Below are 27,563 nucleotides of genomic sequence, written 5' to 3' on the forward strand. Positions count from 1 at the left end.
GCTGAATGGACATATACTGAGGAAGATGTTTTCAATACATTGATAATACCAGTACATCATATAGCTAATGTGCCTCATGTGACTGAGTACCTAGGTGATCATGCTGGTAGAGGTGGCTAAACATGCCACAAATTTGCAATGTTTGTGTTAACAGCAGTCATAAAGTCGTATAGCATGGAGACAGTCTGTTCGTCCAATTAATTTACGCCAACCAGATATCCTAAGTTAATCTAGTCCCATTTGCCAGCATTTGGCACATATCCCTCTAAATCATTCCTATTCATGTACCCATTCAGATGCCTTTCAAATGTTGTAACTGTACCAACCTCCATCACTTCCTCTGGCAGCTTAGTCCATACATGCACCACCCTGTGTGTGGGCCCCTTAGGTCCCTTTTATATCTTTCTCCTCTCACCTTACACCTATGCCCTCTAGTTTTGGATTCCCCCCACTCTGTGAAAAAGACCGTGACTATTCACCCTATCCATGCCTCTCATTATTTTATAAACCTCTATAAGGTGACCCCTCAGTCTCTGACGCTCCAGGGAAAATAGCACCAGTCTACTCAGCCTCTTCCTATAGCTCAAACCCTTCAACCCTTGCAACGTCCTTGTAAATCTTCTCTGAATCATTTAAAGTTTCACGACATCTTTCCTACAGCAAGGAGACCAGAACTAAACACAGCATTCCAAAAGTGGTCTAACCAATGTCCTGTACAGCTGCAACATGTCTTCCTAATTCCTATGTTCAATGCACTGACCCATAAAGGCAAGGATACCAAATATCTTCTTCATTACCCTGACTCCACTTTTAAGGAACTATGAACTTGGACCCCAAGGTCTTTTTGTTCGGCAACACTCCAAAGGACTTTACCCTTAATTACATCAGTCCTGCCCTGATTTGCCCCACCAAAATGCAACACTTCATATTTATCGAAATTAAACTCCATCTGCCACTACACCACCAATTTTGGTGTCATCTGCAAAACCTACTGACGATACTGCCTATACTCAGATCCAATTCATTTATATGAACGACAAAAAGCAGTGGACCCAGCACCAATCATTGCAACATACACTGGTCACAGGCGTCCAGTCCGAAAAACAATCTTTCACCAGCACCCTACGTCTCCTACCTTCAAACCAATTTTGTATTCAAATGGCTAGCTTTCCCTGGATTCCAGTTGATCTAACCTTGCTTACCGGTCTACCATGCAGAACCTTGTTAAACACCCTGCTGAAGTCCATATAGACAACTTCCACCGCTTTGCCTTCATGAATATTCTTTGTCACTTCAAAAACCTCAATCAAGTTCGTAAGACACGATTTACTACTCGTAAAGCCATGTTGACTATCCCTAGTCAGACTGTGCCTTTGCAAATACTTGTAAACCCTGTCCCTCAGAATCCCTTCCAGCAATTTACCCAATACTGGTGTCAGGTTTACTGGTCTATAGTTCCCTGGCTTTGCCTTACCATATAATGGTATCACATTAGCCACTCTCCTATTTTCAAGCACCTAACCTGCGGCAATCAATTATACAAATATCTCAGCAAGGGACACCACAATTACTTCCCTAGCTTCCCACAAAGTTCTAGAATACACTTGATCAGAACCCAGGGATTCATCCATCTTTATGCATTTTAAGATGTCCAGCACCTCCTCCTCTATAATATGGACACTTTTCAAGATATCACTATATATGTTTCCAAATCCTTGAGCCTCCATATCCTTCTCCACAGTAAATATTGGCACAAAATACTCATTTAGTACCTCATCCATCTCCTGCAGTTCCACACGTAGAGGGGGTTGTTTATCTTTAAGGGGCCCTATTCTCTCCCTAGTTACTTTTTGGATTTGCCTTAACCTTACTTGCCAAAGCTATCTCATGTCTCATTTCTGCCCTTATATTCCTCCAGGGATTCACTCAATTCCAGCTGTTTATTCCTGACATATGCCTCCTTCTTACTCTTAATCAGAACCTCAATTTCTCTAGTCATCCAGCACTGCTTACACCCACCAAGGTTGCCCTTCCAACTAATATACTGTCTCTGGACTCTGGAACATATTGTCTCTGGACTCTGGAACATACTGTCTCTGGACTCTCATTACCTCACCTTTGAAGGCCTCCCACTTTCCAACCACCCCTTTACCTGCGAATAGCCTCTCCCAATCAACGCTTGAAAATTTTTGTCTAATACCATCAAAATTGGCCTTACTCCAATGTAGAATTTTAACTTGTAGATCAGGTCTATTCTTTACCATAACTATTTTAAAGCTAACAGATTTATAATCACTGTTCCCTCACTAACACTGCAGTCACCTGCCCCGCTTTATTTCGGAAAAAAGGTCAACTATGAGAAAAAGTGAGGACTGTAGATGCTGGAGATCAGAGTCAAAAAGTGTGGTGCTGGAAAAGCACAGCCAGTCAGGCAGCATCCGAGGAGCAGGAGAGTGGACGTTTCAAGCATAAGCTGCTCCAAACGTCAACTCTCCTGCTCCTCAGATGCTGCTTGACTGGCTGTGCTTTTCCAGCACCACACTTTTTGACAAAAGAAGGTCAGGTTTTGCACCTTTTCCTGTAGGTACATCCAAATACTGAATAAGAAAATCTTTTTGTACATAGTTAACAAATCCCTCTCCATCCAAGCCCTTAACAGTATGCGGTCACAGTCTATGTTTAGAAAGTTAAAATCCCCTACTATTGCAACCCTATTATTCTTGCAGATATCAGAGATCTCCTTACCAATTTACTCCTCAATTTCCCGCTGACTATTGATTAGATTAGATTAGATTACTTACAGTGTGGAAACAGGCCCTTCGTCCAACAAGTCCACACCGACCCTCCAAAGAGCAATCCACCCAGACCCATTCCCCTACATTTACTCCTTCATAAGACCATAAGACATAGGAGTGGAAGTAAGGCCATTTGGCCCATCGAGTCCACTCCGCCATTCAATCATGGCTGATGGGCATTTCAACTCCACTTACCCGCATTCTCCCCGTAGCCCTTAATTCCTTGTGACATACCTAACACTGTGGGCAATTTAGCATGGCCAATTCACCTAACCTGCACATTTTTGGAGGAAACCGGAGCACCCGGAAGAAACCCACGCAGGCACAGGGAGAATGTGCAAACTCCACACAGACAGTTGCCTGAGGTGGGAATTGAACCCGGGTCTCTGGCGCTGTTCGGCAGCAGTGCTAACCACCGTGCCGCCCTATTGGGGGCCCTACAGCTCTCAATAAGGTGATGGTTCCTTTCTAATTTCTCAGTTCCACCCAAGTAACTTCACTGGATGTCCTCTGAGGATTATCCTCCTGAAGAACAGCCAAAATGTTATCCCTAACTAAAAACACCAGTACCCCATCTCTCTTGCTGCACAACCCCCCCCTCCACTCCCCATCCCATGCCCTGAGTTCATCTGCCTCACTGGTTAGGCCTCTTGCATAGAAATAAATGCAGTTTAATTTACCAATCTTACCTTGTTTTCTGTCAGGCTCTTGCCTGCGTTGACTATTGGACTTGCTCCTCATTTCAACTGTACCAGCCTCAGACTTATTGCTTTTCTCTGTGTCTTTGGTGCCCCCATCCCCACCAGGGTATTGAACTGAATTGAATTTATTGTCATGTGTACCAAGGCACAGTGAAAAGCTTTGTCTTGCGAGTAATACAGGCAGATCACAGAGTTAAGTAACATAGATAACTAAATATTAGGTAAACAGCAGCAAAAACAAAAACAAAAACACAGGTACAGGCAAATGTTAAGAGTTTGTGAGTCCATTCAGTATTCTAACAACAGTAGGGTAGAAACTATTGTGAAACCAGCTGGTGTGTGTGTGTTCAGGCTTCTGTACCTTCTCCCCGATGGTAGAAAAACATTGCCGGGTGGGATGGATCTTTAAGAACGTTGGCAGCCTTTCCTTGACAGCAGGCCTGGGAGATGGATTCTATAGACGGGAGGTTGGCCTTTGTGATTATCCAGACCAAGTTCACCATTCTTTGTAGCTGTCTCCAATCTTGAATGGTACAGTTGCCATACCAGGTAGTGATACATCCAGACAGAATGCTCTCGATGGCGCACCTATAAATGTTGGCAAGGGTATTCACCATCATGCCAAATTTCCTCAGCTGCCTGAGGAAGAAGAGATGTTGTTGGGCCTTTGTAACCAGTGCCACCACATGAAGAGTCCAGGAAAGCTTGTTGTTGATGACCACTCCCAGGAGCTTGACACTTTCCACTCGTTCCACCTCTCTGCTGTTAATGTGTAGGGGGGGCATGAGTAACATCCTGTCAAACGTCAATAACGAGCTCCTTGGTTTTGCTGGCATTGAGAGTTAATCCCCTTCCAATTCAGGTGCAATCTATCCTTCTTGTACAGGTCGCTTCTAACTCAGAAGAGATTCCAATGATCCAAAAATGTGAATCCTTCTCCCCTGCACCAGCTCCTCAGCCACACATTTGTCAGCTAAATCCTCTTATTCCTAACCTCACTAGCTCGTGGCACCAGGAGTAATCCAGATATTGCTAACCTTGAGAAAGTATGTTTTAACCTCCTAATTTCCTAAATTCTGTCCTCAGAATTTCATCCTTTTCTCTTCCTGTGTCACTGGTACCAATGTGTACAACAATTTCCTGGTGATTGCTCTCCCCTTTGAGAATATTCTGCACCCTCTCTGAGATATTCTTGATCTTGGCACTTGGGAGGCAGCACATCACTCTGATGTCTCGCTGTTGGCCACAGTACCATCTGTCAGTGCCTGTGACTAGCAAGTCCCTTGTCACAATCAATCGCTTGAGATCTGATGTACCCCTTGTTACAGCAGAGTCAGTCTTAGTACTAGAAACCTGGCTGTCAGTGCTACATTCATTAAAGTAGAGCACCCCTTTAGGTTTTCCACAACCACATACTATGACAATTGAGTACAACTTTCACTTCGTGCCATACTGGGCACAGAGTCAATCAATTAGTCTTCTGCAAAGATTCTAGAAGTTTGCGAGCCAAGAAATTATGTTGTGACCTAAAATATTTTTGTTTATATCACATGCCTTTTTAAAGGGCTGTTTGCAGATCTTGACGAAGCAAACTTTGATTCAAATAAATATTTGTATTCAACACAAGGTGCCATTTTTTAATAATGAGACATTTCTTAGTGTTCCACAGATATTTGATATCATTGGATTCAGGTTATATAACGGGCATAAACTGTGGAAGCAAACACAATTTTGCACAATTTAAGGATAGTCACTGGCTCCAACAGTTATTTGGGCATAGGGGATGGTAATGAGCACAGATCCCTTGAAGAAACCCGGAGGTCCCAACGACCAATTCACAGATTTCCCATACCCTATTACATGCTGCAGCAACAAACAGGGGGAGAATGTTTCATTTGTTAAGCAAATTGGCAAGAAAGCCTATGAATTTCTCAATCATTAGTCTAAGTTAGAAGAATTTTGGAGCAGCTCAAAGTTATTGGGGGGGGGGGGGAATAATGAGAGATTAATGAGGAGAACACTGGAATGGCTGAGTCTGGAATGGATATGAATTACAGCAACAGATGGATCAAGATAGAGGTGGACAACAGATGACATTCCAGCAAATGTTCTTTCTCATCTAAGGTGACATGGGATTGGAGGTTTAACTCAGCAGCGTGAAATACATGGCGCAGTTGCACACAATTTAGCTTCAGCTTTCAGTTTACCTAACGCAGGGTGTTGGACAAGCAGTTTGACAATCAGAGCCAACGTAGGTACAATGAGTGGTGGGCAGGAAATGCTGGGAATCGGCAGCATATAAATATATACATACACGTTTAGATTAAGCCACTGATGGATAGAGTGTAGATGCGAAATAGGAAGGAGGCCAAGAAGGCATTTTTGTGGGACTTTAGAGCTCTGTGGATAGTGATTTCAAATGCAAACACAGGCTGATTTTTCTCTTTCAAAAACAGAGCACCTGAGGCCAAATTAAGTACCCTAAATCCAACCCAGCTGAAGCCAACTCAGGCTCATTAACTGATCATTGATGAGTGAAGCAAGGACCATCTTTACACCATTAAGGAATTCAAACCTGGGTTCAAATTCCACTTGCTCCAGTGGTGTGCAGTAACATCTCTCTGATAGGGTAATTAGAAAACACCTAAATGGAAAAAGAAATTCTGAATTTTGACATCAATTACACCACTAAGTAATCAGGATGAAATTTACAGTTGATATTTTGATTGTATGAAAATGTACAAGATGAATAATTTAATGCATCAAAAACATTTAATTTTTAAAAGCATAAATTTGTTCCCGAGACACGAGTATCTAATCGTTCTCATCTACATGACTTTTACTTAAAATCATTTTGTCAGAGCTTTCTGCAATCTGTGCCAGAGGAAAAACTCAGATAAATCAGACTACAAAGTCCTGCCCAGTTAGCTGGAAAACTGCAAGTAACTTGCTAACTTTCTTGTTACTCAAACCTTCTTCAGTCACACTTCTCCCACTATATTCATTTCAAGTAACACCATCATTTGGCACCACTCAAACCACAAATAAATTCAAAGCTCCAAACAAAAAATTCAAAGCTGCATCATTAATGTATTCAATTCTAATGTTTAAATGAAATTTTTGCTCCGTTGCTGTCGAGGTGTTTGCCAAGAACTGTCTCACTTTTTAAATCCACCAATGTCAGCTCGAAGTTGGTTCTGCGCCAAACAAAATAGCTGAAAAACTCCCGAAAGAATGTCTCCCTTTCAGCTCAATAAATGTGACGAGAGATTAAGACATTGAAAAGAATCTCAAATTTTACTCTTCCTTTATTCAACAAAACATGTTGCTACAGCCACACAGTCCTATTATGGGCCAAATAAAAGGGTTGTGCCTTTTTCTCTGCATCTCGAGATGAAGGGACGTCTTTTATCTTAATCATTTACCTTGCATGCGACAAGGGCACAGTTACTTTAATTCTTCACCTCAAAGGCAAAGAAGCAAAAAGCTTCCCATGTTGAATGGGTCTGAAAGACCCATTAACTTACTTCCTGAAGACAAACATGCTTTTTGATAGATATTACAACACAGAAGAAATTAAAGAATTTGTATTATATTGTGCCTTTTTGCAATAATCATAACACACTTCCCATACAGTTAATAACTTTTTAAGTTGTAGTTGGTGTAGCTATGTAGGTAAATATGGCAGTCATTTTGCGTACAGCTAGTTCTCCAAATGATCAGCATGTCTATTTTTGGTTGAGGAAAGAATGTTAACTACAATAATACCCTGGTTGTCTTCAAATCTAATCCTGAGTGCCATTGGACAAAATATATGTTGAAGGAAGGTTTTAAGGATGGTATCTCCAACAGTACTGCATTACTCCATTAATATACTGGAGAGTCAGTGTGTATGATTTGCTCAATTCCATAAGTGTGGTTTGATCCGAACAATATTCTCATTTCCAATTAATACTAGCCATGGAGCTCATTATTCAAAGCACAGCCATGGGAAAATATCACACACGTCGTTCTTAAATTCGACACGCCGTGAAGAAATCATTTAACCCAAATTTCCTTCATAGAGATTGTTATAACAATATGTACAATGGATACAATTAGTAGTCTTGAAAGTGTATTATTTAGCATACACTAACAAACATTCTAATGTGCATATTTTTAAGGGAATAATTCATACTGGTTCAATACAAAATGTGAACATATTTTTGACACAAACTACAATGGATGTAGAATGAAGTGGGAACATATGGCAAGGTAATCTTTAGAAACTGGTACAGCAAATAGCTATATCAAAGTCTCTCCACCCTAAAACTGGCATCTAATTTTCACAAGTTGCTTTCTTTACTAGGATTGCTGTCTGTATAGAATACAATTGCTTTTTCGCTAAGGGTTGTCAGACAGTGGCAGTATCATTGTCTAACTCTTCTTCACTGGAAATAAAATATATCAAGTCCCAGATTCCAAAGGAAAGAATTCAATGATCATAGATAGAGTCATTGAGTTGCTCAGCAAAGAATCAGACCCTTCAATCCAACTCATCCATGCTGATCAGGCATCCTAAATAAATCAAGTCCCATTTGCCAGCATTTGACCCATATCCCTCGAAACCCTTCCTATTTATATACACATCCAGATGGCTTCTAAATGTTGTAATTGTACCAGCCTCCTCTACTTCCTCTGGCAGCTCATTCCATACATGCACTACCCTCAGTGTGAAAAAAAGATACCCCTTAGGTCCCTTTTAAATCTTTTCCCTCTCACCCTAATCCTATGCCCTCTAAGTTTTGGACTCCACCACCCCAGGAAAAGACCTTGGCTATTCACCCTATCCATGCAACTCGTGATTTTACAAACCTTATCCTCCAATGCACCAGGGAAAATAGCGTCAGTCTATTCAGTCTCTCCCTATAGCAAAGCCTCCAACTCTGGCAACATCCTTGCAAATCTTCTCTGAACACTATAAAGTTTCACAACATCCTTCCCTTAGTAGGGAGACCAGACTTACACACAGTATTTAAAAAGTGGCCTAACCAATGTCCTATACAGAACAACATGACCTCCCAACTACTATACTCAATGCACTGACCAATAAAAGCAAGTGTACCAAATGCTTACTTCACTATCACATCACCCTGCAACTCCACTTTCCAAGAACTATGAACTTGCAGTACAAGGTCTTTTTGCGCAGCAACACTTATCAGGACCTTACCATTAAGTATCTAAGTCCTGTCCTGTTGCCTTTCCAAAATGCAACACCTCACATTTATCTAAATTAAACTTCATCTGCCACTCCTCGGCCCACTGGCCCACCTGATTAAGATCCCGTTGTACTCTGAAGTGAAATTCAGTCCACTACACCTCCAATTTTGGTGCCATCTGCAAACTTACTAACTATTCCTCCTATGTCCATATCCAAATCATTTACGTAAATGACAAAAAGCAGTGGACCGAGCATCAATCTTTGTGGCACTCTGCTGGTCACAGGCCTTCAGTCTGAAAAGCAATCCTCCACCACCATCCTCTGCCTTCAAGCCTAATTCTGTATCCCAATGGCGAGCTCTCCCTGTATTCCATGCGATCTAAATTTGCTAGCCAGTCTACCATGAGGAACCTTGTCAAATGCTTTAGCGAAGTCCAACTGGAGCACATCCAAAGCTCTGCCCTCATGAATCATCTTCGTTATTTCTTCAAAAGACTCAACCAAGTTGAGACACTGTGTACCACGCAGAAAGCAGATTTCTTAAATTAAAAATGCTGGACTATGATTCAGTATCAAAAAAATTACATGGGTCAATACACCATAATTCCACGCGTGGGGTTTACAAGTAAGACCAAAATCTGGGGACTCATGATTATCTACTGTCCAAGAGGTTGGTAAGCAAGAGTGAAACTCCTTACATTATTAAAAAAATAGGCATGGTGGTAAGCCATTTAGCCCTCAAGCTTATTCCACTATTCAATGAGATCTTGCCTCATCTGTGGCCTAACTCTACATATCTTTGGCCCATGTTCTTTAATACGTTGCATAACAAAGAATTATCTATCTCAGATTTGAACTTAACAATTGATCCAGCATCCACGGTCATTTGTGGAAGAGAGTTCCAAACATCCACCACCCTTTGTGTGCTGAAGTGCTTCCTAACATCTCTCCTGAATGGTCTGGCTCTAAGTCTCAGACTCTTTGCCACAGTTCTGAAATCCTCAACCTGTGAAAATAGCTTACCTTTATCTACCCTGTCTTTTCCTGTTATTAATTTGAAAACTTTGACTAGATCACCACTTAAACTTCTAATGGATAATGAAGGCTACAATGAGAGAATACATTTTTTGCTCGGGTTGGGTGTATTTTTGGAATATCAGCACATGCAGTCATTTTTCGAAGTAATACTGCACCCTACATTAATGTGTAGTCATTTTGGTACATCTGTGATGTTAGAACACAACTACATGACAAACACACCTCTTCCTGGCATCTGATGCACTTTGCTAATGTATAAACGTCAACCTCCCTATTCCGTGGTGATAGGGGCTCACTTATTTTCATGAGGCTTGGACGCCCCCATTGATTCATCAGCACCATCTGGCAGGTGCTCTGGTGGAAATTGGCAGTGGATAGAAAAATAAACCATGACAAATTGCACCACTCCCCTGAATCTGGCATAGCAAATTGAAAATACCTCAAGACTTATCTCGTACCTTGCATCCTTCGCAAGCGCTGACTCCATAGTGGTAACCTGATGACTTGTCTTGGCAGACGAAGCAGGGTTTGTATACACGTGGAGGAGGGGGTGGGGAAGGTGGGCTGGGCACAATCTCTTCTGAGCTAGTACTCTGTGTTTCTATGGCTGAAATACAAAATAAAAGAAAAAAAATCTGAGTTTAAACTTAAAAGAAGGAATTCAGCAACATTTGAAGTTTGCACTGCACTCAATTCATGAACTCCAATAAGTGTAGGAACTTGAAACAAACAGAAGGCACATTTAGACAAATGTGTCTTTTTGGCAAAAAGTACGATACAGCATGATGGCAAATGGGAGCTGATCATTAGACCTTGAACAGACACCATCCAGTTAATCCTACCCCTTGGAGAATTGCATTCAAAGAGCGGGAGTGGGTAGGAGAATGCGGATTAATGTTGTTTCTCCATCCTCACTCGATTTCCAACATGAAAACGATAACAATATGTTTGTAAACCCAATATGAAGTGCTGTATGTGCACTCTTAAATTATAATGATTTCTACAGCCTAACTATACTGAGCACACATTTTCAATTTTTTCCTGCTTGGTGTAACAGAAAACAAAATGATTACACTTGCATTTATTTTCAATATACTGTAATTTTTTAAATATTGCCATTGGATGGTTTAGATTCTATTTTGGCTGTAGCAGAATCTTCCACAAGATATTTTCTGCTTTCTTCTAATAGTTTTAACTTAAAGTTTAATTGCTCTATTTAAGTGCTTATGATCAACAATATTTTGAGATAACTGTATTAAAGTTTGCCATGATTTTCCAGCACCTCTCAACCTACTCAATCAGTTGCTTGCCTCTATCCTTAATGCCTTTGTTCCACAAGCCTATTTCTGCCCTTTCCCTTATCCACCAAACCACGCCAAACAGTTTTCTTCTGCATTTCTTTAGCTTCCACTCTATCTCCAATCATGTCCTCCTCATACCCCATCTCAACCATCTCCTGATCTGAAGGATGTAAGACCACCATATTTTAATCTTCCTTGGATATGGAGTGGTTTAGAGGGACAGAGTTGCATCCGAGTTCAGAAATAGAGAAATACCTTGTTACTCCCCATTTCTGAAATTTTAACCACTTCTCACAACCATCCGAAGTAATCTACCAAATGGGCATAGCCTTTTCCATAAATATATTCTTATGCCTCGAAGCCAGAGATTAAGTGTTCAATTGTAATATCTGACAGAAGGAAGCAAGCACACAGTAAAAACACATCATTGTACAAAGTTGTAAAATGCCTGAAATGAGAGCTCCGATTAATATCTCGTGCCTGTCATTTTCTAGTTATCAGTCAGCATAACCACTTCAAAATCCCTGCCTCAACTTGATTATAGTCTTTACATCTGATGGCAGGCTGTAGAATCATGTAGCAAGATCTAGACATTCAAAATTACTATGGGAGGGAAGGGAAAATTATTATTACACGTTCTTTTAAATCCTGCTGACAATGGGGGACAAAATGTTAGAAAAAAACACACCTTGGATAGCATTCACTGAGATGGGTTGTGATCCTGTGGTTTGCATCAGAGAACAAAATACTGATGGGAAATACTGCTGCAACTGGATCATCCAACAAAAATTCTTGCTGTACGAAGGTTTGAACAGCTGGGCAATCAAACAGATACATGAAGTAAAATAACTAGAGGAACATTTTCTCTGTTTGTTATTAAAAATGAAACTGGACCTCTGCAGTTGCAATTTTGCTTCAAACCATAAACTAAAATAACCTTTCTCTACACAAACAATTGTTAGATCCTGGTCAGTTGTGGCATTCCCACCTCCGGGTTAGAAAGTCACGTTTTTGTACCCACTCTAGCGATTATGCAGCTAATCCAAGCTGGCAGTCAGCACAGTACTAAGGTTTGGCTGGTAGAAATGCTGCATTTGCTTCAGATTGTGTTTCAGATGAGACATTAAACTTGAGGCCTGGCCGGTTCCCCCCAACAAAGATCCCACATTACCTTTTGCTAAGCACAAGGGGATTTTTATTAGTGCCCTAGCCAAATTTATTCTGCAATCAGCACTACGTTGAAAACAATTTCATTGCTGCTGTTGTTGGGAACTAGTTTTTTGGAAACTGACTTCTGCGTTTCTCTGATTTAAAAACATGAACCACACTTCAAAAGTACTTCATTAGCTCTGATACGCTTTTGGATATACAGAATCCTGAAAGGTGCAATATAAAAACAAGCCCTTACTTACTTTACCTGAAAGGAAAGCACCATCAATGCTCACTTGAGACACGTAATCTTGAGCACCATAGAGGAATGATGTAGTTATCACTAAGTTGAAGTTTCAGTAGCTTGCTATTCACAGTCTGCTTTCAACGGTCTTTTTGAATCTGGACGACCCAACATTATACAGAACCACTTCAGAAATCCAGCTGTCACAAGCATTGGATTAATTCACAAATTCTAAAGAAAACCGCACTCACATATGAAGCACCAATTTAAATTTCAATTATTTTCAATGCACTGAAGATAAGAAAATAACATGAAGGTGTATATCATCAGCTGATCTTCAGCTTCAACTCCACATTCCTACTCATTTCCCATATCCTCAATTCGCTGAAATATCAAAAATCTGCTAATCTCAGCCTTAAATATGTTCAACGATGGAGCTTTCAAAACCCCTTTAGGGTAGAGAATTCCAAATATTCAGAACCACTTGAATGAAGAAATTTCTGTTGATCAGTCCCATTGATCTGCCTGTTATTCTGAGACTATGTCCCCTTGTATAGATTGACAAGTCAAGAGAGGTATTATCTACTGCTAAGTCCCTTTAGAATCTTATGTTTCAATTAGATCACTGCTCATGCTTCCAAACTCCAGGGAATACAGACTCAATTTGCTCAACCTTTTATCGTAAGGAAACAATCTGAGCACAGGAACCAATGTGAGGAGGTTGAAACATATAGATCAGTCTTTGCTCAACATTACACCTCCTTCTATTATTGGTTGCCCTGAAATGTCTCCTTTAATATGACTGCACCGTGTGTTCATTGTTACGTTATCTCGAAACTAAGTAGTGAGCTTTAGCAGGCTATTCACACATTTGAGAATGTAACAGACAAGATGAGCCTCATTTTCACTGAACATTTTAATATTTTCCAGCAGGGATCATTTGACAGAAATCAGGAGCACTTTTTGATTTGATTTCAACTGGTCTTTCCCCAAATGTTGAACCAACCTGTATCAATAATTCAGGACTGTTCAGATATCACATCTGGTGTGAATGGACAGCTTGATGCTTCTTTAAGTTAAATCTTAAAAATAGAAGATTCTAATAATTATAAGTATATAGAACAATTGCACAGAAATAAGCCATTTGGATCGACCATTTCATGCTAGTATTTGCTCTCCACTTGAGCCAGATATTTAACTTCATAAATTAATTGTCAGCTGTAAACAAATGTAGAAGCACAGAAATTAAAATATAAATTAATGCTGGGCCAATTCTTGCTCAGGTCGTAGTAGGTTACCCCATTTTTTGAGACGTTTAACCGTGTTCTTTCTTCAAGCTGGTAAAAATACCAAAGAAAGTGATCTACCAGGCAAAGAAGCCCATAGAATATATAAGTTTCTACAAGCCATCAGCTACAGAAATTCTCAGATTATGAACAAAGAATAAGCAGAAACAGAAAACAGTAATAACTGAAGGGTGAACACTATCTGTTTTGACTTTCAAGTTCATTCATATCTACCTTTTTTAACAAATGATTTCTGGGAAAATAAATTTCAACAGTACAGTGTGTCATAAATTTGCTCCTTATCAAGCACTGAGCCTCAACTCCACAGGAGTGTGACTGCATCTCATTTGACTAATGGAGCTTATCCCTCACATATCAGGATACTGAAGGTTGGCTCAGACATTTGAAAATCCTGAACATGGGCTCCTTGATGGCTCAATGAATTTATTCAGCAAGTAGCTAAGCCATCAGGAATGCCCGAGATCTGAACCCTGATCTGCACTGAGTAGCTGGATTCGGCTAGGTGCTGCATATGCCCCCACTGCAACAAGGTCAAGAAGGGAGAAATCAGCTAAGCTTCCATTGATATCATGTGAAAATACACATCAAATTACCATTCCTCCCTCACCACATTAGAATAACTGATTAAAACGTCTATCAAAGTTTATACATCAATAATGACCAACTGGTTCAGGTGTAAAATTGTAATTCAACGAGAGTCAATGGCTTTTGGAGAGAGCAGAGTGAAAAATAAGGAATAAAGACAGAGGGTCTTGGTAAAAAATAACTAAAAGTGTTTGTGCTTGCAGTATACAATCTTGCTTAAAAAGAGACATGTTACCTTACTTTCCCATTTCTTGGAAAAGTGAGGTATTTCTCATATAATAATTCAAATTTTAGACTGTCTTTCATTTTAATCACTATCTAGTTATGTCTCTTCAGGTTGTTCAGGAGACCATTCTCACTAAAGTTTATTGGCTTAACCCATCTTTCATCATTCAAGACATGGGTTTGTACCATGAACACAGACGATACATGGGATAATGCTGTGAGACTGAGTTTTCCACAGACTTCTCTTATCCCCACATGATAGTGATTCCTGGCTAAATTTTAAGCAGTTCTGCCATAAGCCACTGTCTTTGAGCAGAATTACCACTCAGGTATGTTTTGCAAAAAACCGACAAGCACAGGCTGGCCCAATGACATCAGTGAGCTTTAACATGCACAGCAACACGATCAAGTATAGCCAAATCTTTGCGGTGCATCTGACGTCCAGCATTTCTAAGGCATAACAGAAATTAGATTAGATTACTTACAGTGTGGAAACAGGCCCTTCGGCCCAACAAGTCCACACCGACCCGCCGAAGCGCAACCCACCCATACCCCTACATCTACCCCTTACCTAACACTACTGGCAATTTAGCATGGCCAATTCACCTAACCTGCACATCTTTGGACTGTGGGAGGAAACCGGAGCACCCGGAGGAAACCCACGCAGACACGGGGAGAATGTGCAAACTCCACACAGTCAGTCGCCTGAGGCGGGAATTGAACCCGGGTCTCTGGCGCTGTGAGGCAGCAGTGCTAACCACTGTGCCACCGTGCCGCCCACAAATGAGCAACGTCATATTCAAACAGTAGTGAGGGAAAATTGGAATGACTTTGCACATGTCCCCAGTAAGTACTTTTAACTAACAGCTTTTTATCTGATTTGTAACGTAACTATCTTGAGCAGATAAACCCAATGTCACTGTTGCCCTTTAAGTTTATTCCATGGGTACATTTATTTTTTGTGTGCTAAAATGCAACAATGTGCATAAAAGGAATAAGCCTTCCAGAATTCACTATGTTGTCAGCAAATATTTCCAGCTGGCCTCTGCTGGTGAGAGATGAGGATAAATTGAGCAAGGATTGCTACTAGCGATCTCTGTCCAGACCTCAGTGCAGTGAATAGGTGAGGACAGGCTTAGCTGTGATGCCATTCGCAATCAAGTAGCTTCCTGACTCATCATTCTTTGGGCCATATAATAAGTGAGGCACCTGAGGGCAGAGGCGGCAAAACAGTGGAGAAACTTGGAAAACAAATGCAGTGTTTGAAAATATGACTGGCACCAAAACATTTTTTCAGAAAACAATGACTGAAATAAAAAAACCCACATCAGATGCATGCCACCAAACTGAGGAAAATGGGACAAACAGATTTTATTATTCATATTTTTGCACTGTTACACTGACATCCTATGTTGCTGGATGGCAGTATGGAAAAGACCAAATCCATGACCTTGGAGCATATGACATCACAGAAATCCATCTATTAGTTTACTACTGGTTCAACGCTATTGCATTACTGTCAAATTTTCAAATATGCTCTTTGAAAAGTTGTCCCAGGAGAAATGCCTGTTCACTTAGTGAAGATACAGGTCAGGCGTAAATAATCGGTCTAAATTTGTTAGTAGGATTTTGGCTCCAGCTGCTGTAGTCTTCCCGTAGGGATTAAAAGCTACGTGACTTGTGCGCGATGTCTGGTAAATATCAGTGTGTAACAGATGAGGGAAGGGCGGTAATGAACTCAGGGCAGAGCCTGCAGTGTTCTTTTCCAAATGCTTATCAGTGTAGAACGTTAGAAAGCATGCATCAGTAAAAAATGCACATAAGCCCAGAACCAGCAGAGAAAATCTGCACTTTCATCAATTCCTGTCTCTGAAAATGAATTGCGTAAGAGCAAGCACATTATAAATAAATGTTTTCAGTTGGAAATGTACTGGTTCCTTGAACAGGACCAAATATTAATGTTTCTCATTTTCTCACATTTCCAATTATTCCAGACAAACTACTTCTACTGTACATTTCTCCTCTTTTGGCCAAGCCAGTGTGGGATATAGATTTGCCAAGCACCAATGATATCCTGTGAATGACTGGCAAACAAGTAGTGAGAGGATGTGGTATCTGGTCTTCCTTCCCTCAGTTTTTGCGTGACATCTCATTTAGTTGGCAAATTGAAAGGTGCAAGAATTCACCTGAAGGTGGGAGAGCCTATGATGAATGTTGAAAATAATGTAGGAGAGTTAAGCTAATGTAATATTTTAGTAAGCGCACCACCAAAAGTGATATTTGGTTTACAGGCTAGGAAATCCAAAGATTAATCCTTGGATTATATTTTGTTAATTAGGATGACAATAGAGGTTTTGTGAATGGTCTCACCTGTCCTGGGTTAAGAATGCAGATTTAAATCACCAGAATTGCCACTGGTGATTACGATGTAGTGATCCCTATATTAAAGTACACATTCTTGGAAATGAGGTAAGGTTAGTGTAAAACTTCAACGTCATGCAGTCATAGTTGAAAAGCCTAATGAGACTCACTCCCAAAATTCATACATTTGGAGCAAGCAGCAGAATGCTGCAATTACTTATGGAATTGGACCACAGTGTGAACTGAATCACTTAGCAAAGGAGGAGAGAAATATGGAAAAAGCGAAGAAATATCTAGGAAAGTTTTTGTTCACAAAACACATAAAGTGATATGGAACAAACGTGGCAGGTATCGTATGGGGCCTTGCTGGGTTCAAGTAAACTTCCATCTTTTAAACACATTAGAAGTGACTGTACTTCTATTGATTGCAAAACACTGTGGGACATGTCAAGATCATGAAAGATACTAAATAAATCCAGGACTTGTATTAACACAGTGCAACACAATATACGTTATACAACCAAGACAACATTTTGCAGTCTTCTTGCTGTTCTATTAGTAGTCAGCAGGATGCCTTATACCTGCGCTCAAATCAGGATTGCAAGTACACAGGTTTAATTGTAACTAGTAACTTGGCATTAACAGACAATCTCTGCTGAAGCTGAAAAGCAGCTCTACAGATTACAGCGCGTAACAGGTTTCCAGTACATTAAAGTTATGTAAAAGACTAGTGGATCAGTGTAATGAGTATTAACAACAGGCACTGACGAGGGTCAGTGATTCTGATGGAACTTTATAGTAGTAGTAAAAGAAACAGAAAGGAAAGTAAATTAATTATAGAAAAAAATAGTGTGCATGCCTACAAGTACTCAGTTTGAATAAAGTATCCCAAACAATGCAATAAAATAGTTTGACTGAAAATAGGTTCCTATCCAACAATGTTTGATATAACTCAAGTTCCTAATAAAGTGTTTTATTGACATGCTTTACAAGGCATTGTCACTGTGTACTGTAACAACAGACTGGATGGAGAGTATGAAAGCAGTCGGTGAAATATTGAACGCACATTTGCCATGGCAGATTAAAGAGCCAGCTGCCATGGGGGTTGAATTGTGTAAGCTGTTATAATGAAACAACAGCTGCATGTACAATCTTTTCAGTGGAACAATTTCTTTTTATTAAAAAGATCCACTTTGAAAGCTGGCAGCAGACTCTCACCCAGCACCAACAATGTGTATGACAAAAGAATAAACACCTGGGCTCAGACATTTCTTGAGAATATTAATCAAAAGCATGTAAAACACAGGCCTACTTTCTATTGGGTGCTCAATGGTCTTAAATGAAATTGATGCTAGTAAATGCAGAGAGGGAAGGGCAACACAGAGGTTATTAGTCACCACTTGTGATCCAATCTTGATATCAATATTAAAATTCACAGTGTACATCAATGATTTGAATAGAGGACATGGTGTTTATTTGTTCAGATAGCGTCTAAATTAGGAGGCTATTAAACAATTCTCGAGACAAGAAAACAATGTAAAAATGGATATTGATTATTGGTGGAATGGGCTAGACTGGCAGAAGGAGCTCAACGGCAATCAACAAATTTGGGAAGGCAGTAGCAGAGGGGTAATGTCACTGAACACGTTCTCCTGAGCCTCAGCTTATAGTCCTGGGGACATGTGTAGCCTCGCATGGAAGATAGCAACATTCAAATTCAATACAAATCAGGAACTAAGAGCTAACCGTTATAACTGTTGTTCAACTATCTAGTTCGCTAATGTCCTTGAGAGAAGGTAATCTGCCATCATTTAGCCTGCCTGACCCATTCATGTTTCCAGACCCACGGTGATGTGGTTGTCTCTTAGGTGCACTCTGAAGTGGCCTAATAATCTAATCAGGTCAAGGACAACAAAGGATGGGAACAAATGCTGGTCTTGCCAATGAAGCCCACATTTCTTACAATAACAAAGTTAAAAAGTCCGAGGTTCTACTGTTACGACACGGGGCAAACCCTCCTGCTTAATTCAAAACCAACCACACAGAAAAGATTTATCCTGTGCAGTAATCTGTAAAAATTAGTGTTGCCAAGAACTATTTTAAGAAATAAAATTGTTAAGTTTTACTTTAAGTATAACAGAGAATAATTAACTAACAACTATTTACAATTCCTTACTATAATCTATCTGTTACCTTCCCTTCTATAATACTGGTCCAATAAAACTCCAAATTAAGATTTACAAAATCAGACTTCTTATCTCAAAACCAGTTTTCGGTTCTTCTATTTGGATCTTCCTGTGTCTTCTTCTCAGGGATTCTGCTTCACAGGTTACTGATCCAAAAAGGTGCTTTTAAGAGAGCTATTTTTGAGGCAGTCTTTTACATGTTGGAGCTTGGCAGTTCTCCTCCCAACTGTTCCAATTTTGTCCTGGTATTATACCCCAGCATCGGATGGTGTCACTGGCTTTTAAGATTGTCAATATACTCTATTCAAACTTGGTTGTAAATTGGTATTTTTTCAGGGAATAATTTAAATTGATTGGCCTAATTCAAATCTGTTTTTTGCCATTTCCAGGCAACCAGCTACTCTAATGTGTCTTATTGAGAGCACTTGGTGTTGTCACTGCTAGCTTTTAACTCTCTTAAAAGGTATAGTTCACCCACATCTTCATAACACCTCCCCCCTTAAGAAAAAATGAATTATCATAATGAAAAGATGGCTTCATTTTTTTCTCTTTTTAAACAGATTACCATAACATACAGATAATTTTAATATACGTTCACCTTAATTTCTTCCCAAATACATACATATATATAAAAACATCAAATAAAGATAAATTTCATCTAAATTCTATCAGTTAAATCCACAATAACGCACCTGCAAATACATTCTTCCGACCACAACATGTATGCTTTTTAAATTAAAAGTCTGTAACATAAGACTCCAATGAAATAGTCTCACATTCTTATTGTTAAAACGTTCGAAGAATGTAAACGGATTGTGGTCAATGTACACAACCATCTCCGACATACATATTAAAATGTTGTAAGGCCAGTACCAAACTCAGTAGTTCCTTTTCGATTGTGGAGCACTTCCTTGGTGGATGTTGACTTTCTTCGAAAAGTAACCAACTGGAATCCTCATCTTCCTGTAGGAGTACAGCTCCAACTTCAACGTCACTAGCCTCGCTGGTGACTTTAAAAGATTTTGAGAAGTTTGGCGTAGCTAAAACAGGTTTGGTGGTTAATATCAATTTCAAATGCCTTCTGACATAGTTCTGTCCACTGAAACTTTGTGTTCATTTTCAGCAAATTGGTTAACATTACACTGCTGAAGTTTGGAACAACTTCCGATAGAATCCGCTGAGTCCTAAGAATTGAAGCACCTCTTTCTTCGGGGTTGTTCGTAGAAATTCCTCAATGGTCTTCATCTTTGCATTCCGTGGGGTCAACCTTCCATGACCAATGTTATACCCCAAGAACGTCACCTCTGCTTTTGCGAATTACATTTTATTTAAGTTTATCATCTGTTTTGCTTCTTGTAATCATTCGAAGAGCTCTGTCAACTGTACCATGTGATCTTTCCAGGACTTACTAATGATCACTACATCGTCCAAATAGACTGCAGAGTTTGTTAACCCAGCCACAAATCTGTTCATGAGTCTTTGGAATGTGACGGGTGCATTCTTTATTCCAAAGGCTTATCACTTTAAACTGATATAGCCCATTTAGGGTTACAAATGCAGAAATTTCTTTCACCAACTCTGATAAACGTTCTTGCCAGTAACCACACACTAAGTCCAACTTGGTGATGTAACTGGCTTGTCAAACTTTCTTGATACAGTCCTCCAATCTAGGAATTGAATAAAAGTCCAATTTTGTAACGGCATTCATCTTCCGATAAATCACGCAGAATCATTGTCCGGTTTGGGAACTAAGACGATCAGTGAACTCCACTCACTCTGGCTTGGTTTGATGATGTCCTCGTCGAGCATGGCCTCCTCTTCCTTCTTGACCTGTCTGGCTTTGAAAGGAGTAAGCCGATAGGGGTGTTGTTTTATTGGAGCAGCATTCCCTACGTCTACTTCATGTACAATAGCATTAGTCCTCCCCATCTGATTCTTACATATGTCCTTGTACTGCAGTGACAAATCTTTCAACTGCATTCTATGCTCCTGAGACAGATATGCTTACTAACCTAGCCCACTCCTCAAGGACTTCTTCATTTTTTAATCTATTTTGAAGTACCTCAAAATCCACATCATCTGGATTTGATTCCTTACTATGCGGGGCAGTAACTAACACCCACTTCTCCAGTTCTATCCCTCAAGTATAATATGGTTTCAACTTGTTCACATGATATGCTCAATACCTTTTTTTTTCTATCTGCCATCTTTACGAAATAGTTGACCTGACTCAACTTTTTCTCAATTTGATAGGGACTACTAAAGCTGGCTATGAAGAGATCTCCTATCACGGTAACAGTACTAACATGTTATCCCCTTGGGAAAACGTCAGAGTCGCAGAACTTTCATCTGCCACCTGCTTCATTCTATACTGTGCCCTTTAACTAAGTCACCTACTCAGTTTAATCTCTCCCTCACCCTTGCTGATCGAGAAAGGTGTTTTACATGCTGGGGCTTGGCAGTTCTCCTCCCAACTGTTCATTTTTTCCCTGGTCTTATACAACAGAGCATCAGATTCTGTTACTGGCTTTTAAGATTGTCAATATACGCAGTTCAAATTTGATTGGAAACTGGTATTTTTGCAGGGAATAATTTAAACTGATTGGCCTAAGTTGAATCTGTTTTTTGTCATTTCCAGGCAACCAGCTACTCCAGTAGCTGGAGCACATGCTACATTGTGTCATATTGAGAACACGTGGTGCTAGCTTTTAACTCTCTTCAAAGGTATAGTTCACCCACATCTTCACAACAGTACATTTTATTGAAATTTACAGCTTTACACTTTGAGGAAAAGCTCAGTGATGTGAAAAGAACAAAGGATTCAGGGATTGTGTATTCAAGAACATCAGCTCAAGCGGGCAAGGCCATTTAAATAATAAAAGATTCTTAGGTCGTACAGCAAAATGTATAAAGTGTTAAAATATTATGGGCTCCACCTTATTGTGAGAATGTTGGAAGCAATGGAGAAGATACAGAAAGGACCCTGGTTTGGGTAAATGCAAATACTAAAATAACTTTAAAAATTGAGGATGGCTTTGTTCAGAGACAGCAGATTATGGTATGGTTTGATGAAGTATTTGAAATTTGGAAGTGATGGGACAAAATTATATCATTTCTAGTGGTTAAGAGGCCTTGAGCAAAGATGATATTGAAACAAGATTAAAAGTTAAACGATATAGGATAAAGAGCAAAAGCTCTTGATGTGGCACATGACTGGGGAATGTGAAGGAAGTTTCATATTATTGTTATTATTTGGAAATGTGGGTTCTAACATGGACAGAATTAGATGTTGCCTTAAGTTTTATTTGTATTTCTATCCTGTACGCGCTAAGAAGGGGAGACATAGTTTTAGTTTCATTTCAGACCACTGAAGGGTGGAAGAGAAAAAAAGTCATATGACACAGGGAGACACAGTCAGAAACAGGTTTCCTTTTAAAAAGAGACAACCATTCAAAAGGCTTTGCAGTGTGTTGGTTTCTGTCTGAGAGAACAGGTCTACAACACCAAAGGTAAGGTTGGACAAGCTGTCTCCAAAGCATTTTGGGCTGAAAAAAAATTGAGTAGCTAAATGTCAATAAGAAAAAAATCGCCAGTAACAGAAGAGGCATTTAAAGAATCCATGTTAAGAAATAAGTGAGTTGTGTGAGCAGTTTATTAAAGAGTCCTGGAAAGAGACAATGACTAAAGAAATAGCATGGAGATAATGCAGAAGTTTCACAAAAATAAAGAAAGTACAGCCATACCCAGTAAACAAGGATCTTTAAAGTGGAAAGAATATGAACCTCTACTTAGGTTTGATTATTTGTAGGGTTGCTGTTAAGATTAAAAGAGTTAACCTTTATTTCTGATGATATTTAAAATAAGATCATTTTAAAAAGTTCTTGTACAGTGTAAAAGTGTTTGCATTTTTTTCTTTTGTTTCTTGTGCAATAAATTATTTTTGTTGAATGGTTAGATAGGTTTTTAGAACTACTGCTAGTGTGGAAGAGAAATAGTGTCATGGAATGATTGGACCAAACACCTTGTTTACACCTTGTAATTTCTGTGAATGTGCTCGGTTGAAGTGGAAGAATTAAGAAACAGATCGTCCCAGGATAAGGATAAGCGATGTCCGGGGGATGACACTGTGGCTCCAGTTGGAAGAATTATTTTCAGAACTATGTCATTATCAGAAATAAACTCATTATAATTCTGTACAGCAAAAAGGTGCACACAGATATACTCAAGTAGAAACGATAAGGAATGCACATCCTGGTATTGTCCTATTATGAAATAAGCAGATTGCATTGTTTTTAAATTCATTTTTAACAGATTTAAAAGGGAGAAATTTGATGCCCCCCTGTGGTAATTTGATGGTTTGGGTGGGGAATTTAATTAAGATGGACACCTTCCTGCCTTCACCCTTATTATATTTGGGGTGTCAATTGAAGCCTTCAACAGGTCAACTGCCTTGTCCCACTGCAGACAGCAAAACAAGTAAATCTTCGGATGCTGATTGATAACCATCCACCTACCCTTGATGCTTGTGTCTCCCCTACAGCCCTCCTCACGCCATCGCTCACTCGCTGTGGGTCTCCTCTCAATCCATGACTTTTGGGCAGTGTAGTATTGGCATCAACCACCATAATGGACTAGTGTCAGTTAGATGGGCCTCAGATTGGTTCCACAGGTCAGTGCAACATTGAGGGCTGAAGAGTCTGTACTGCGCTGTAATGTTCTATGTCCTGAGTGGCAGTGCTGATTACAGATAAGCCTCACTGTTGGTGGGTGAAACTTCCCCCTTCACAGTCTTTTATTCTGGGGGAAGGCTTAAGTGACACCTTCTGTAAAAAAAAACATGGCATGGGCCAAAACCGGATCATCCAAATTAAGTCCTGCCATGTATGTGTCTGTTTGTGTGCAGATACTTAATTACAGTATCGTGGCCTATTCATAGCTGAGAAAAGGCATAGATAAAGGGAAATCTACAACAGAATAAAGGTACCCAGCCCTGTTTATCCATATCTGTTGTGCATACATCAGAATAGTCTCTTGGTATAAAAATCCCTTGGTATTAGAACTTTATGACAGTACTAATTTGAATCAGGAACCCCCTACTCATAAAATATATGGGATTAACCACTGAATACAAAAAGAAATTGTGGCAAAATATGCATTATTCGGTGTGCTTGTTTATTAGTTCAATTTTTTTCAAATTTCTTTATGACAGAAAAATATTACAAAACTGATCAAAAATAGAGGATCCAGAGAATAAAATTGCACCAAGCCACAGTAAATGATAGAGATACACAGCCAAAGAGGTCACTCTATGAAGCATAGGTTACTTCCTGTGTTTAGTGTTTTGTAAAGTTGCCAGAAAGGCACTATATAAAGGCAATATTTTGTGTTATATTGCACATTTACACTGACCTCCAAGTTAACATTTTTGCCTTGTTTCCTATGTCTAATGGTAGCCAAACCTATTTCTGAACTATTAGCTACAGGTTATGGAACAGATCCACCATCTTATCACTGTATGTTCATGAATAAACAAGGTGATGAAACCAGTGTCTGAAAGAAACAGATAAATAATATCAGAATTCAAGCATTGCTAATGGGCCAACCAGCAAATGCTGGATCTCAACTGGAAGGGGAAGATTGGCCTAAGTCGCATGAAGGACCAGTTCTTCAGGTAGGTAAGTTGATATGTTATTAAACAGGCACATGAGAAAGGCCCTAAGTTTGTGAACTGGTTTCATTATTATTGGCTTCAGCGTCTCCAAGATGGCAAGGCAAAAAAAAAGTCAAGTATCCTGCTCCTAGCCTCTGTCAAGTATTATGTGGGAGAACAGGATCCCCCCCCCCCCCCACCACAAAGCTTTGCTTTTCCCTCCGTTAATCCATTTCTTTCTTTTAATTCTGGCCTCTAGCACTTGCACAATTTACATCCTCATCACTGGCAGCCTCAAGTTTAGCTGCCGAGGCTGTAAGCTCTGGAATTTTTATCCTTTCCTTCTCTCTCCTTTCATATGCAGCTTTAAATTTACCTTTTTGACTAAGCGTTTAAGCATATCATCAGAGGTAGCTTCGTATCAAATTCTGTTTGATAACACTCACAGGAAATTCTTGCGGAATTTTACAATGTTAAAAGAACTCAAGTAATTGATGCTGTTTCAGTATTGACAAACAGAGGCAACCCATTGTGATCCAGAGATCAGTATATCACAAACAATGAAGTGAATAAGAAAATGATGATCACATGAAATCAAGCTTGAGGTTTGCAAGGCTGAGGAATATAGGAATCCCACAGTTGGGAAATAACAATATATACCATATCAGGCACTTACATTATAAGGCATAGTTGAAAGGTCTTTAATACTTAGTTTGGATACTCAGTATTACCGGTCTTCCCCTGGACTGATTGCATCATAAAAATGTTAATTGAACTGTAATGCACAAAATATGTACACTGCAGGTTAACATACAGATGCAAAATTTGTTTAATAATGCTTGTGTTCTTAATAGTTGTGCCTGAGCAACCTGTCAGTGCAGAAGTGGCAAACATTTGTTCTGATTTCCCTTATTGCAAACGAGCAATGTGCAGCATTACAAAAACATTGATCATGAATTCAGTATAACACATTGAAGATTATGACAAGGTGATGGTTGTAGAATAGCAATAGGTTTCAACTTTTGATCTCTTGAAATCATGCATTGTTTAACAACAAGCTATTCTGTTTTATTGACAAAGACATTCCTCTATAGTGCTGTGTACTTGGTTTCCACTTCCAAATGCAGACGGTTCAATGGCTATGGTATAGTAACCTTGTTGTAGCAGTCTTATAGGTTAGTGTTGTAAATCACTTTCACAATGAGTGCTCAGAAGCAAAATCGACAAATTGCCAAATGTTGTTTTTGGGTGAACTGGCAGCAATTAGAACAGTGAGCAGAATTCCGAAAAGCCCAAGATCAAAATGTAAGCAATGCTGTTTCTATTCCGATCGGAGTTGCTGAAGGCATATTTACAATGGGAAGAACTCCATTGACAGTAGGTATGTAGCACTACTATCATAAAAGGTGTTCTCTAACATAAAAGATCTGACTCCTATGATCATTGTAGCATCAGAGTTTAACATTGTACTAGGTTCCTTGACTGTACAGTATTATTCCCAACAGCACCTACAGCTTGACAATGAAAGTGGTGAAATTCATAATAATTTTACTTTGCGGTGATATCAAACTCCTACTGTTTGTGTGCAGACTTGGGAAAATCACGTACCCTATGAGGTAGAGTAGTATAGTAAAGGTATTAATGAAAATGTCATCAAAATAGGTTGAACTAATAATTTGGAATTCAAATCTCACCATGGCAGTATTAGAATTGGAATTCAGTTTTAAAGTGGAAGTTGGACTGTCTCATAATGTACAAATGATATACATTAGGGAAGGAATCCTGATGCCCTTACTGATGTTGTTTGAACATGACTCCAGTTCCGTATCATAGTTGACTCAAACTGTCCTCTGTAATGGTTAAACTTCTGCAAAGAATAAAAACTACAGCAGTTTAAGAAGGCGGATTATCTTCATAGGCACTGGGAATGGGCAATGAACGCCAGACTTATCAAGGACAGCCCACAATCTCAAAACCAAATTAACAGATATGACAAGTGCAGATCTCTTTTCTCATGAGACTTCTCAACTGGGGCTGACTTTTACTCAGGCAAATGTGTGAGAGAGCCATACAAGAGTTTGCAGCTTTATGCTTCAAGCCTCCAGAACACTAACTTTAATAGAAGGATTCCTTGGGATGAGAAAAGCGAACAGCCTTCAAGCTGCACAGAATGACGATAAAGGCCACAGAGTAAAGTACCAGCCAACAGTGAAAATGAGAAGGGCTTATGCCCGAAACGTCGATTCTCCTGTTCCTTGGATGCTGTCTGACCTGCTGCGCTTTTCCAGCAACACATTTTCAACAGTGAAAATCTGACAATAGTCTCTAGTCTCTTTCATGATGCACTCGTGCTACAGGATTCCCTCTGTGGGTATTCCACAACTGGCTGCAGATCAAATGTAAAACTGTTGGGATTTGCTTAGCCCTGGAGACGTGCTAATGGACAGTCTTTCCAATTTAGTTTTGGTTTACTGCCAGTTATGCCTGTGAATCTCAAAAGAATTAATGCAGGTTGAGCAGAATAGAAGAGCACCTTCTGATAGGATAATACCAGAGAGTTAGCTTTTTTTAAAAACAAAATCATTTGTAGAAGGTGAGAGTTGCTGGCTGGGCTAGTGCTTATTGACCATTCTCAATTTCCCCTTGAACTTAGTGGCTTGCTAGGGCAATTTCACAGAGAATTTAAGAGTCAACCACATTGTTGTGGGTCAGCAGTCACTTGAAGACACGCCCAAGTAAGGATGATAGTTTCCCTTCCCTGAAGCAAAAGGATTTCAGTGCACCAGATGGATTTCAGCCCATCACAATGATTCTGCTAGCT

The 27,563-nt window shown here is 39.6% G+C and overlaps 1 protein-coding gene across 11 annotated transcripts in view; it reads right to left on the reverse strand.

The window, feature by feature from the left end:
• raraa (retinoic acid receptor, alpha a) overlaps positions 1–27,563 on the reverse strand; it is a 583,661-nt gene that overhangs the window by 64,880 nt on the left and 491,218 nt on the right. For 10 of the 11 annotated variants that reach the window (XM_087977802.1, XM_087977800.1, XM_087977799.1 and 7 more), the window contains one exon: positions 10,193–10,341. The exons of the other annotated variant lie outside the window; for it this stretch is intronic. In XM_087977802.1, coding sequence (XP_087833928.1) covers positions 10,193–10,341 — 149 coding nt within the window. The remainder of the gene's footprint in view (positions 1–10,192; positions 10,342–27,563) is intronic. 11 annotated transcript variants of the gene reach the window in all.

The sequence above is a fragment of the Chiloscyllium plagiosum genome, unplaced genomic scaffold, assembly GCF_037043375.1.
Source record: "Chiloscyllium plagiosum isolate Xiang-an unplaced genomic scaffold, Cpla_swu_hap1 HiC_scaffold_32, whole genome shotgun sequence".
In the NCBI taxonomy this organism is placed as follows: domain Eukaryota; kingdom Metazoa; phylum Chordata; class Chondrichthyes; order Orectolobiformes; family Hemiscylliidae; genus Chiloscyllium; species Chiloscyllium plagiosum.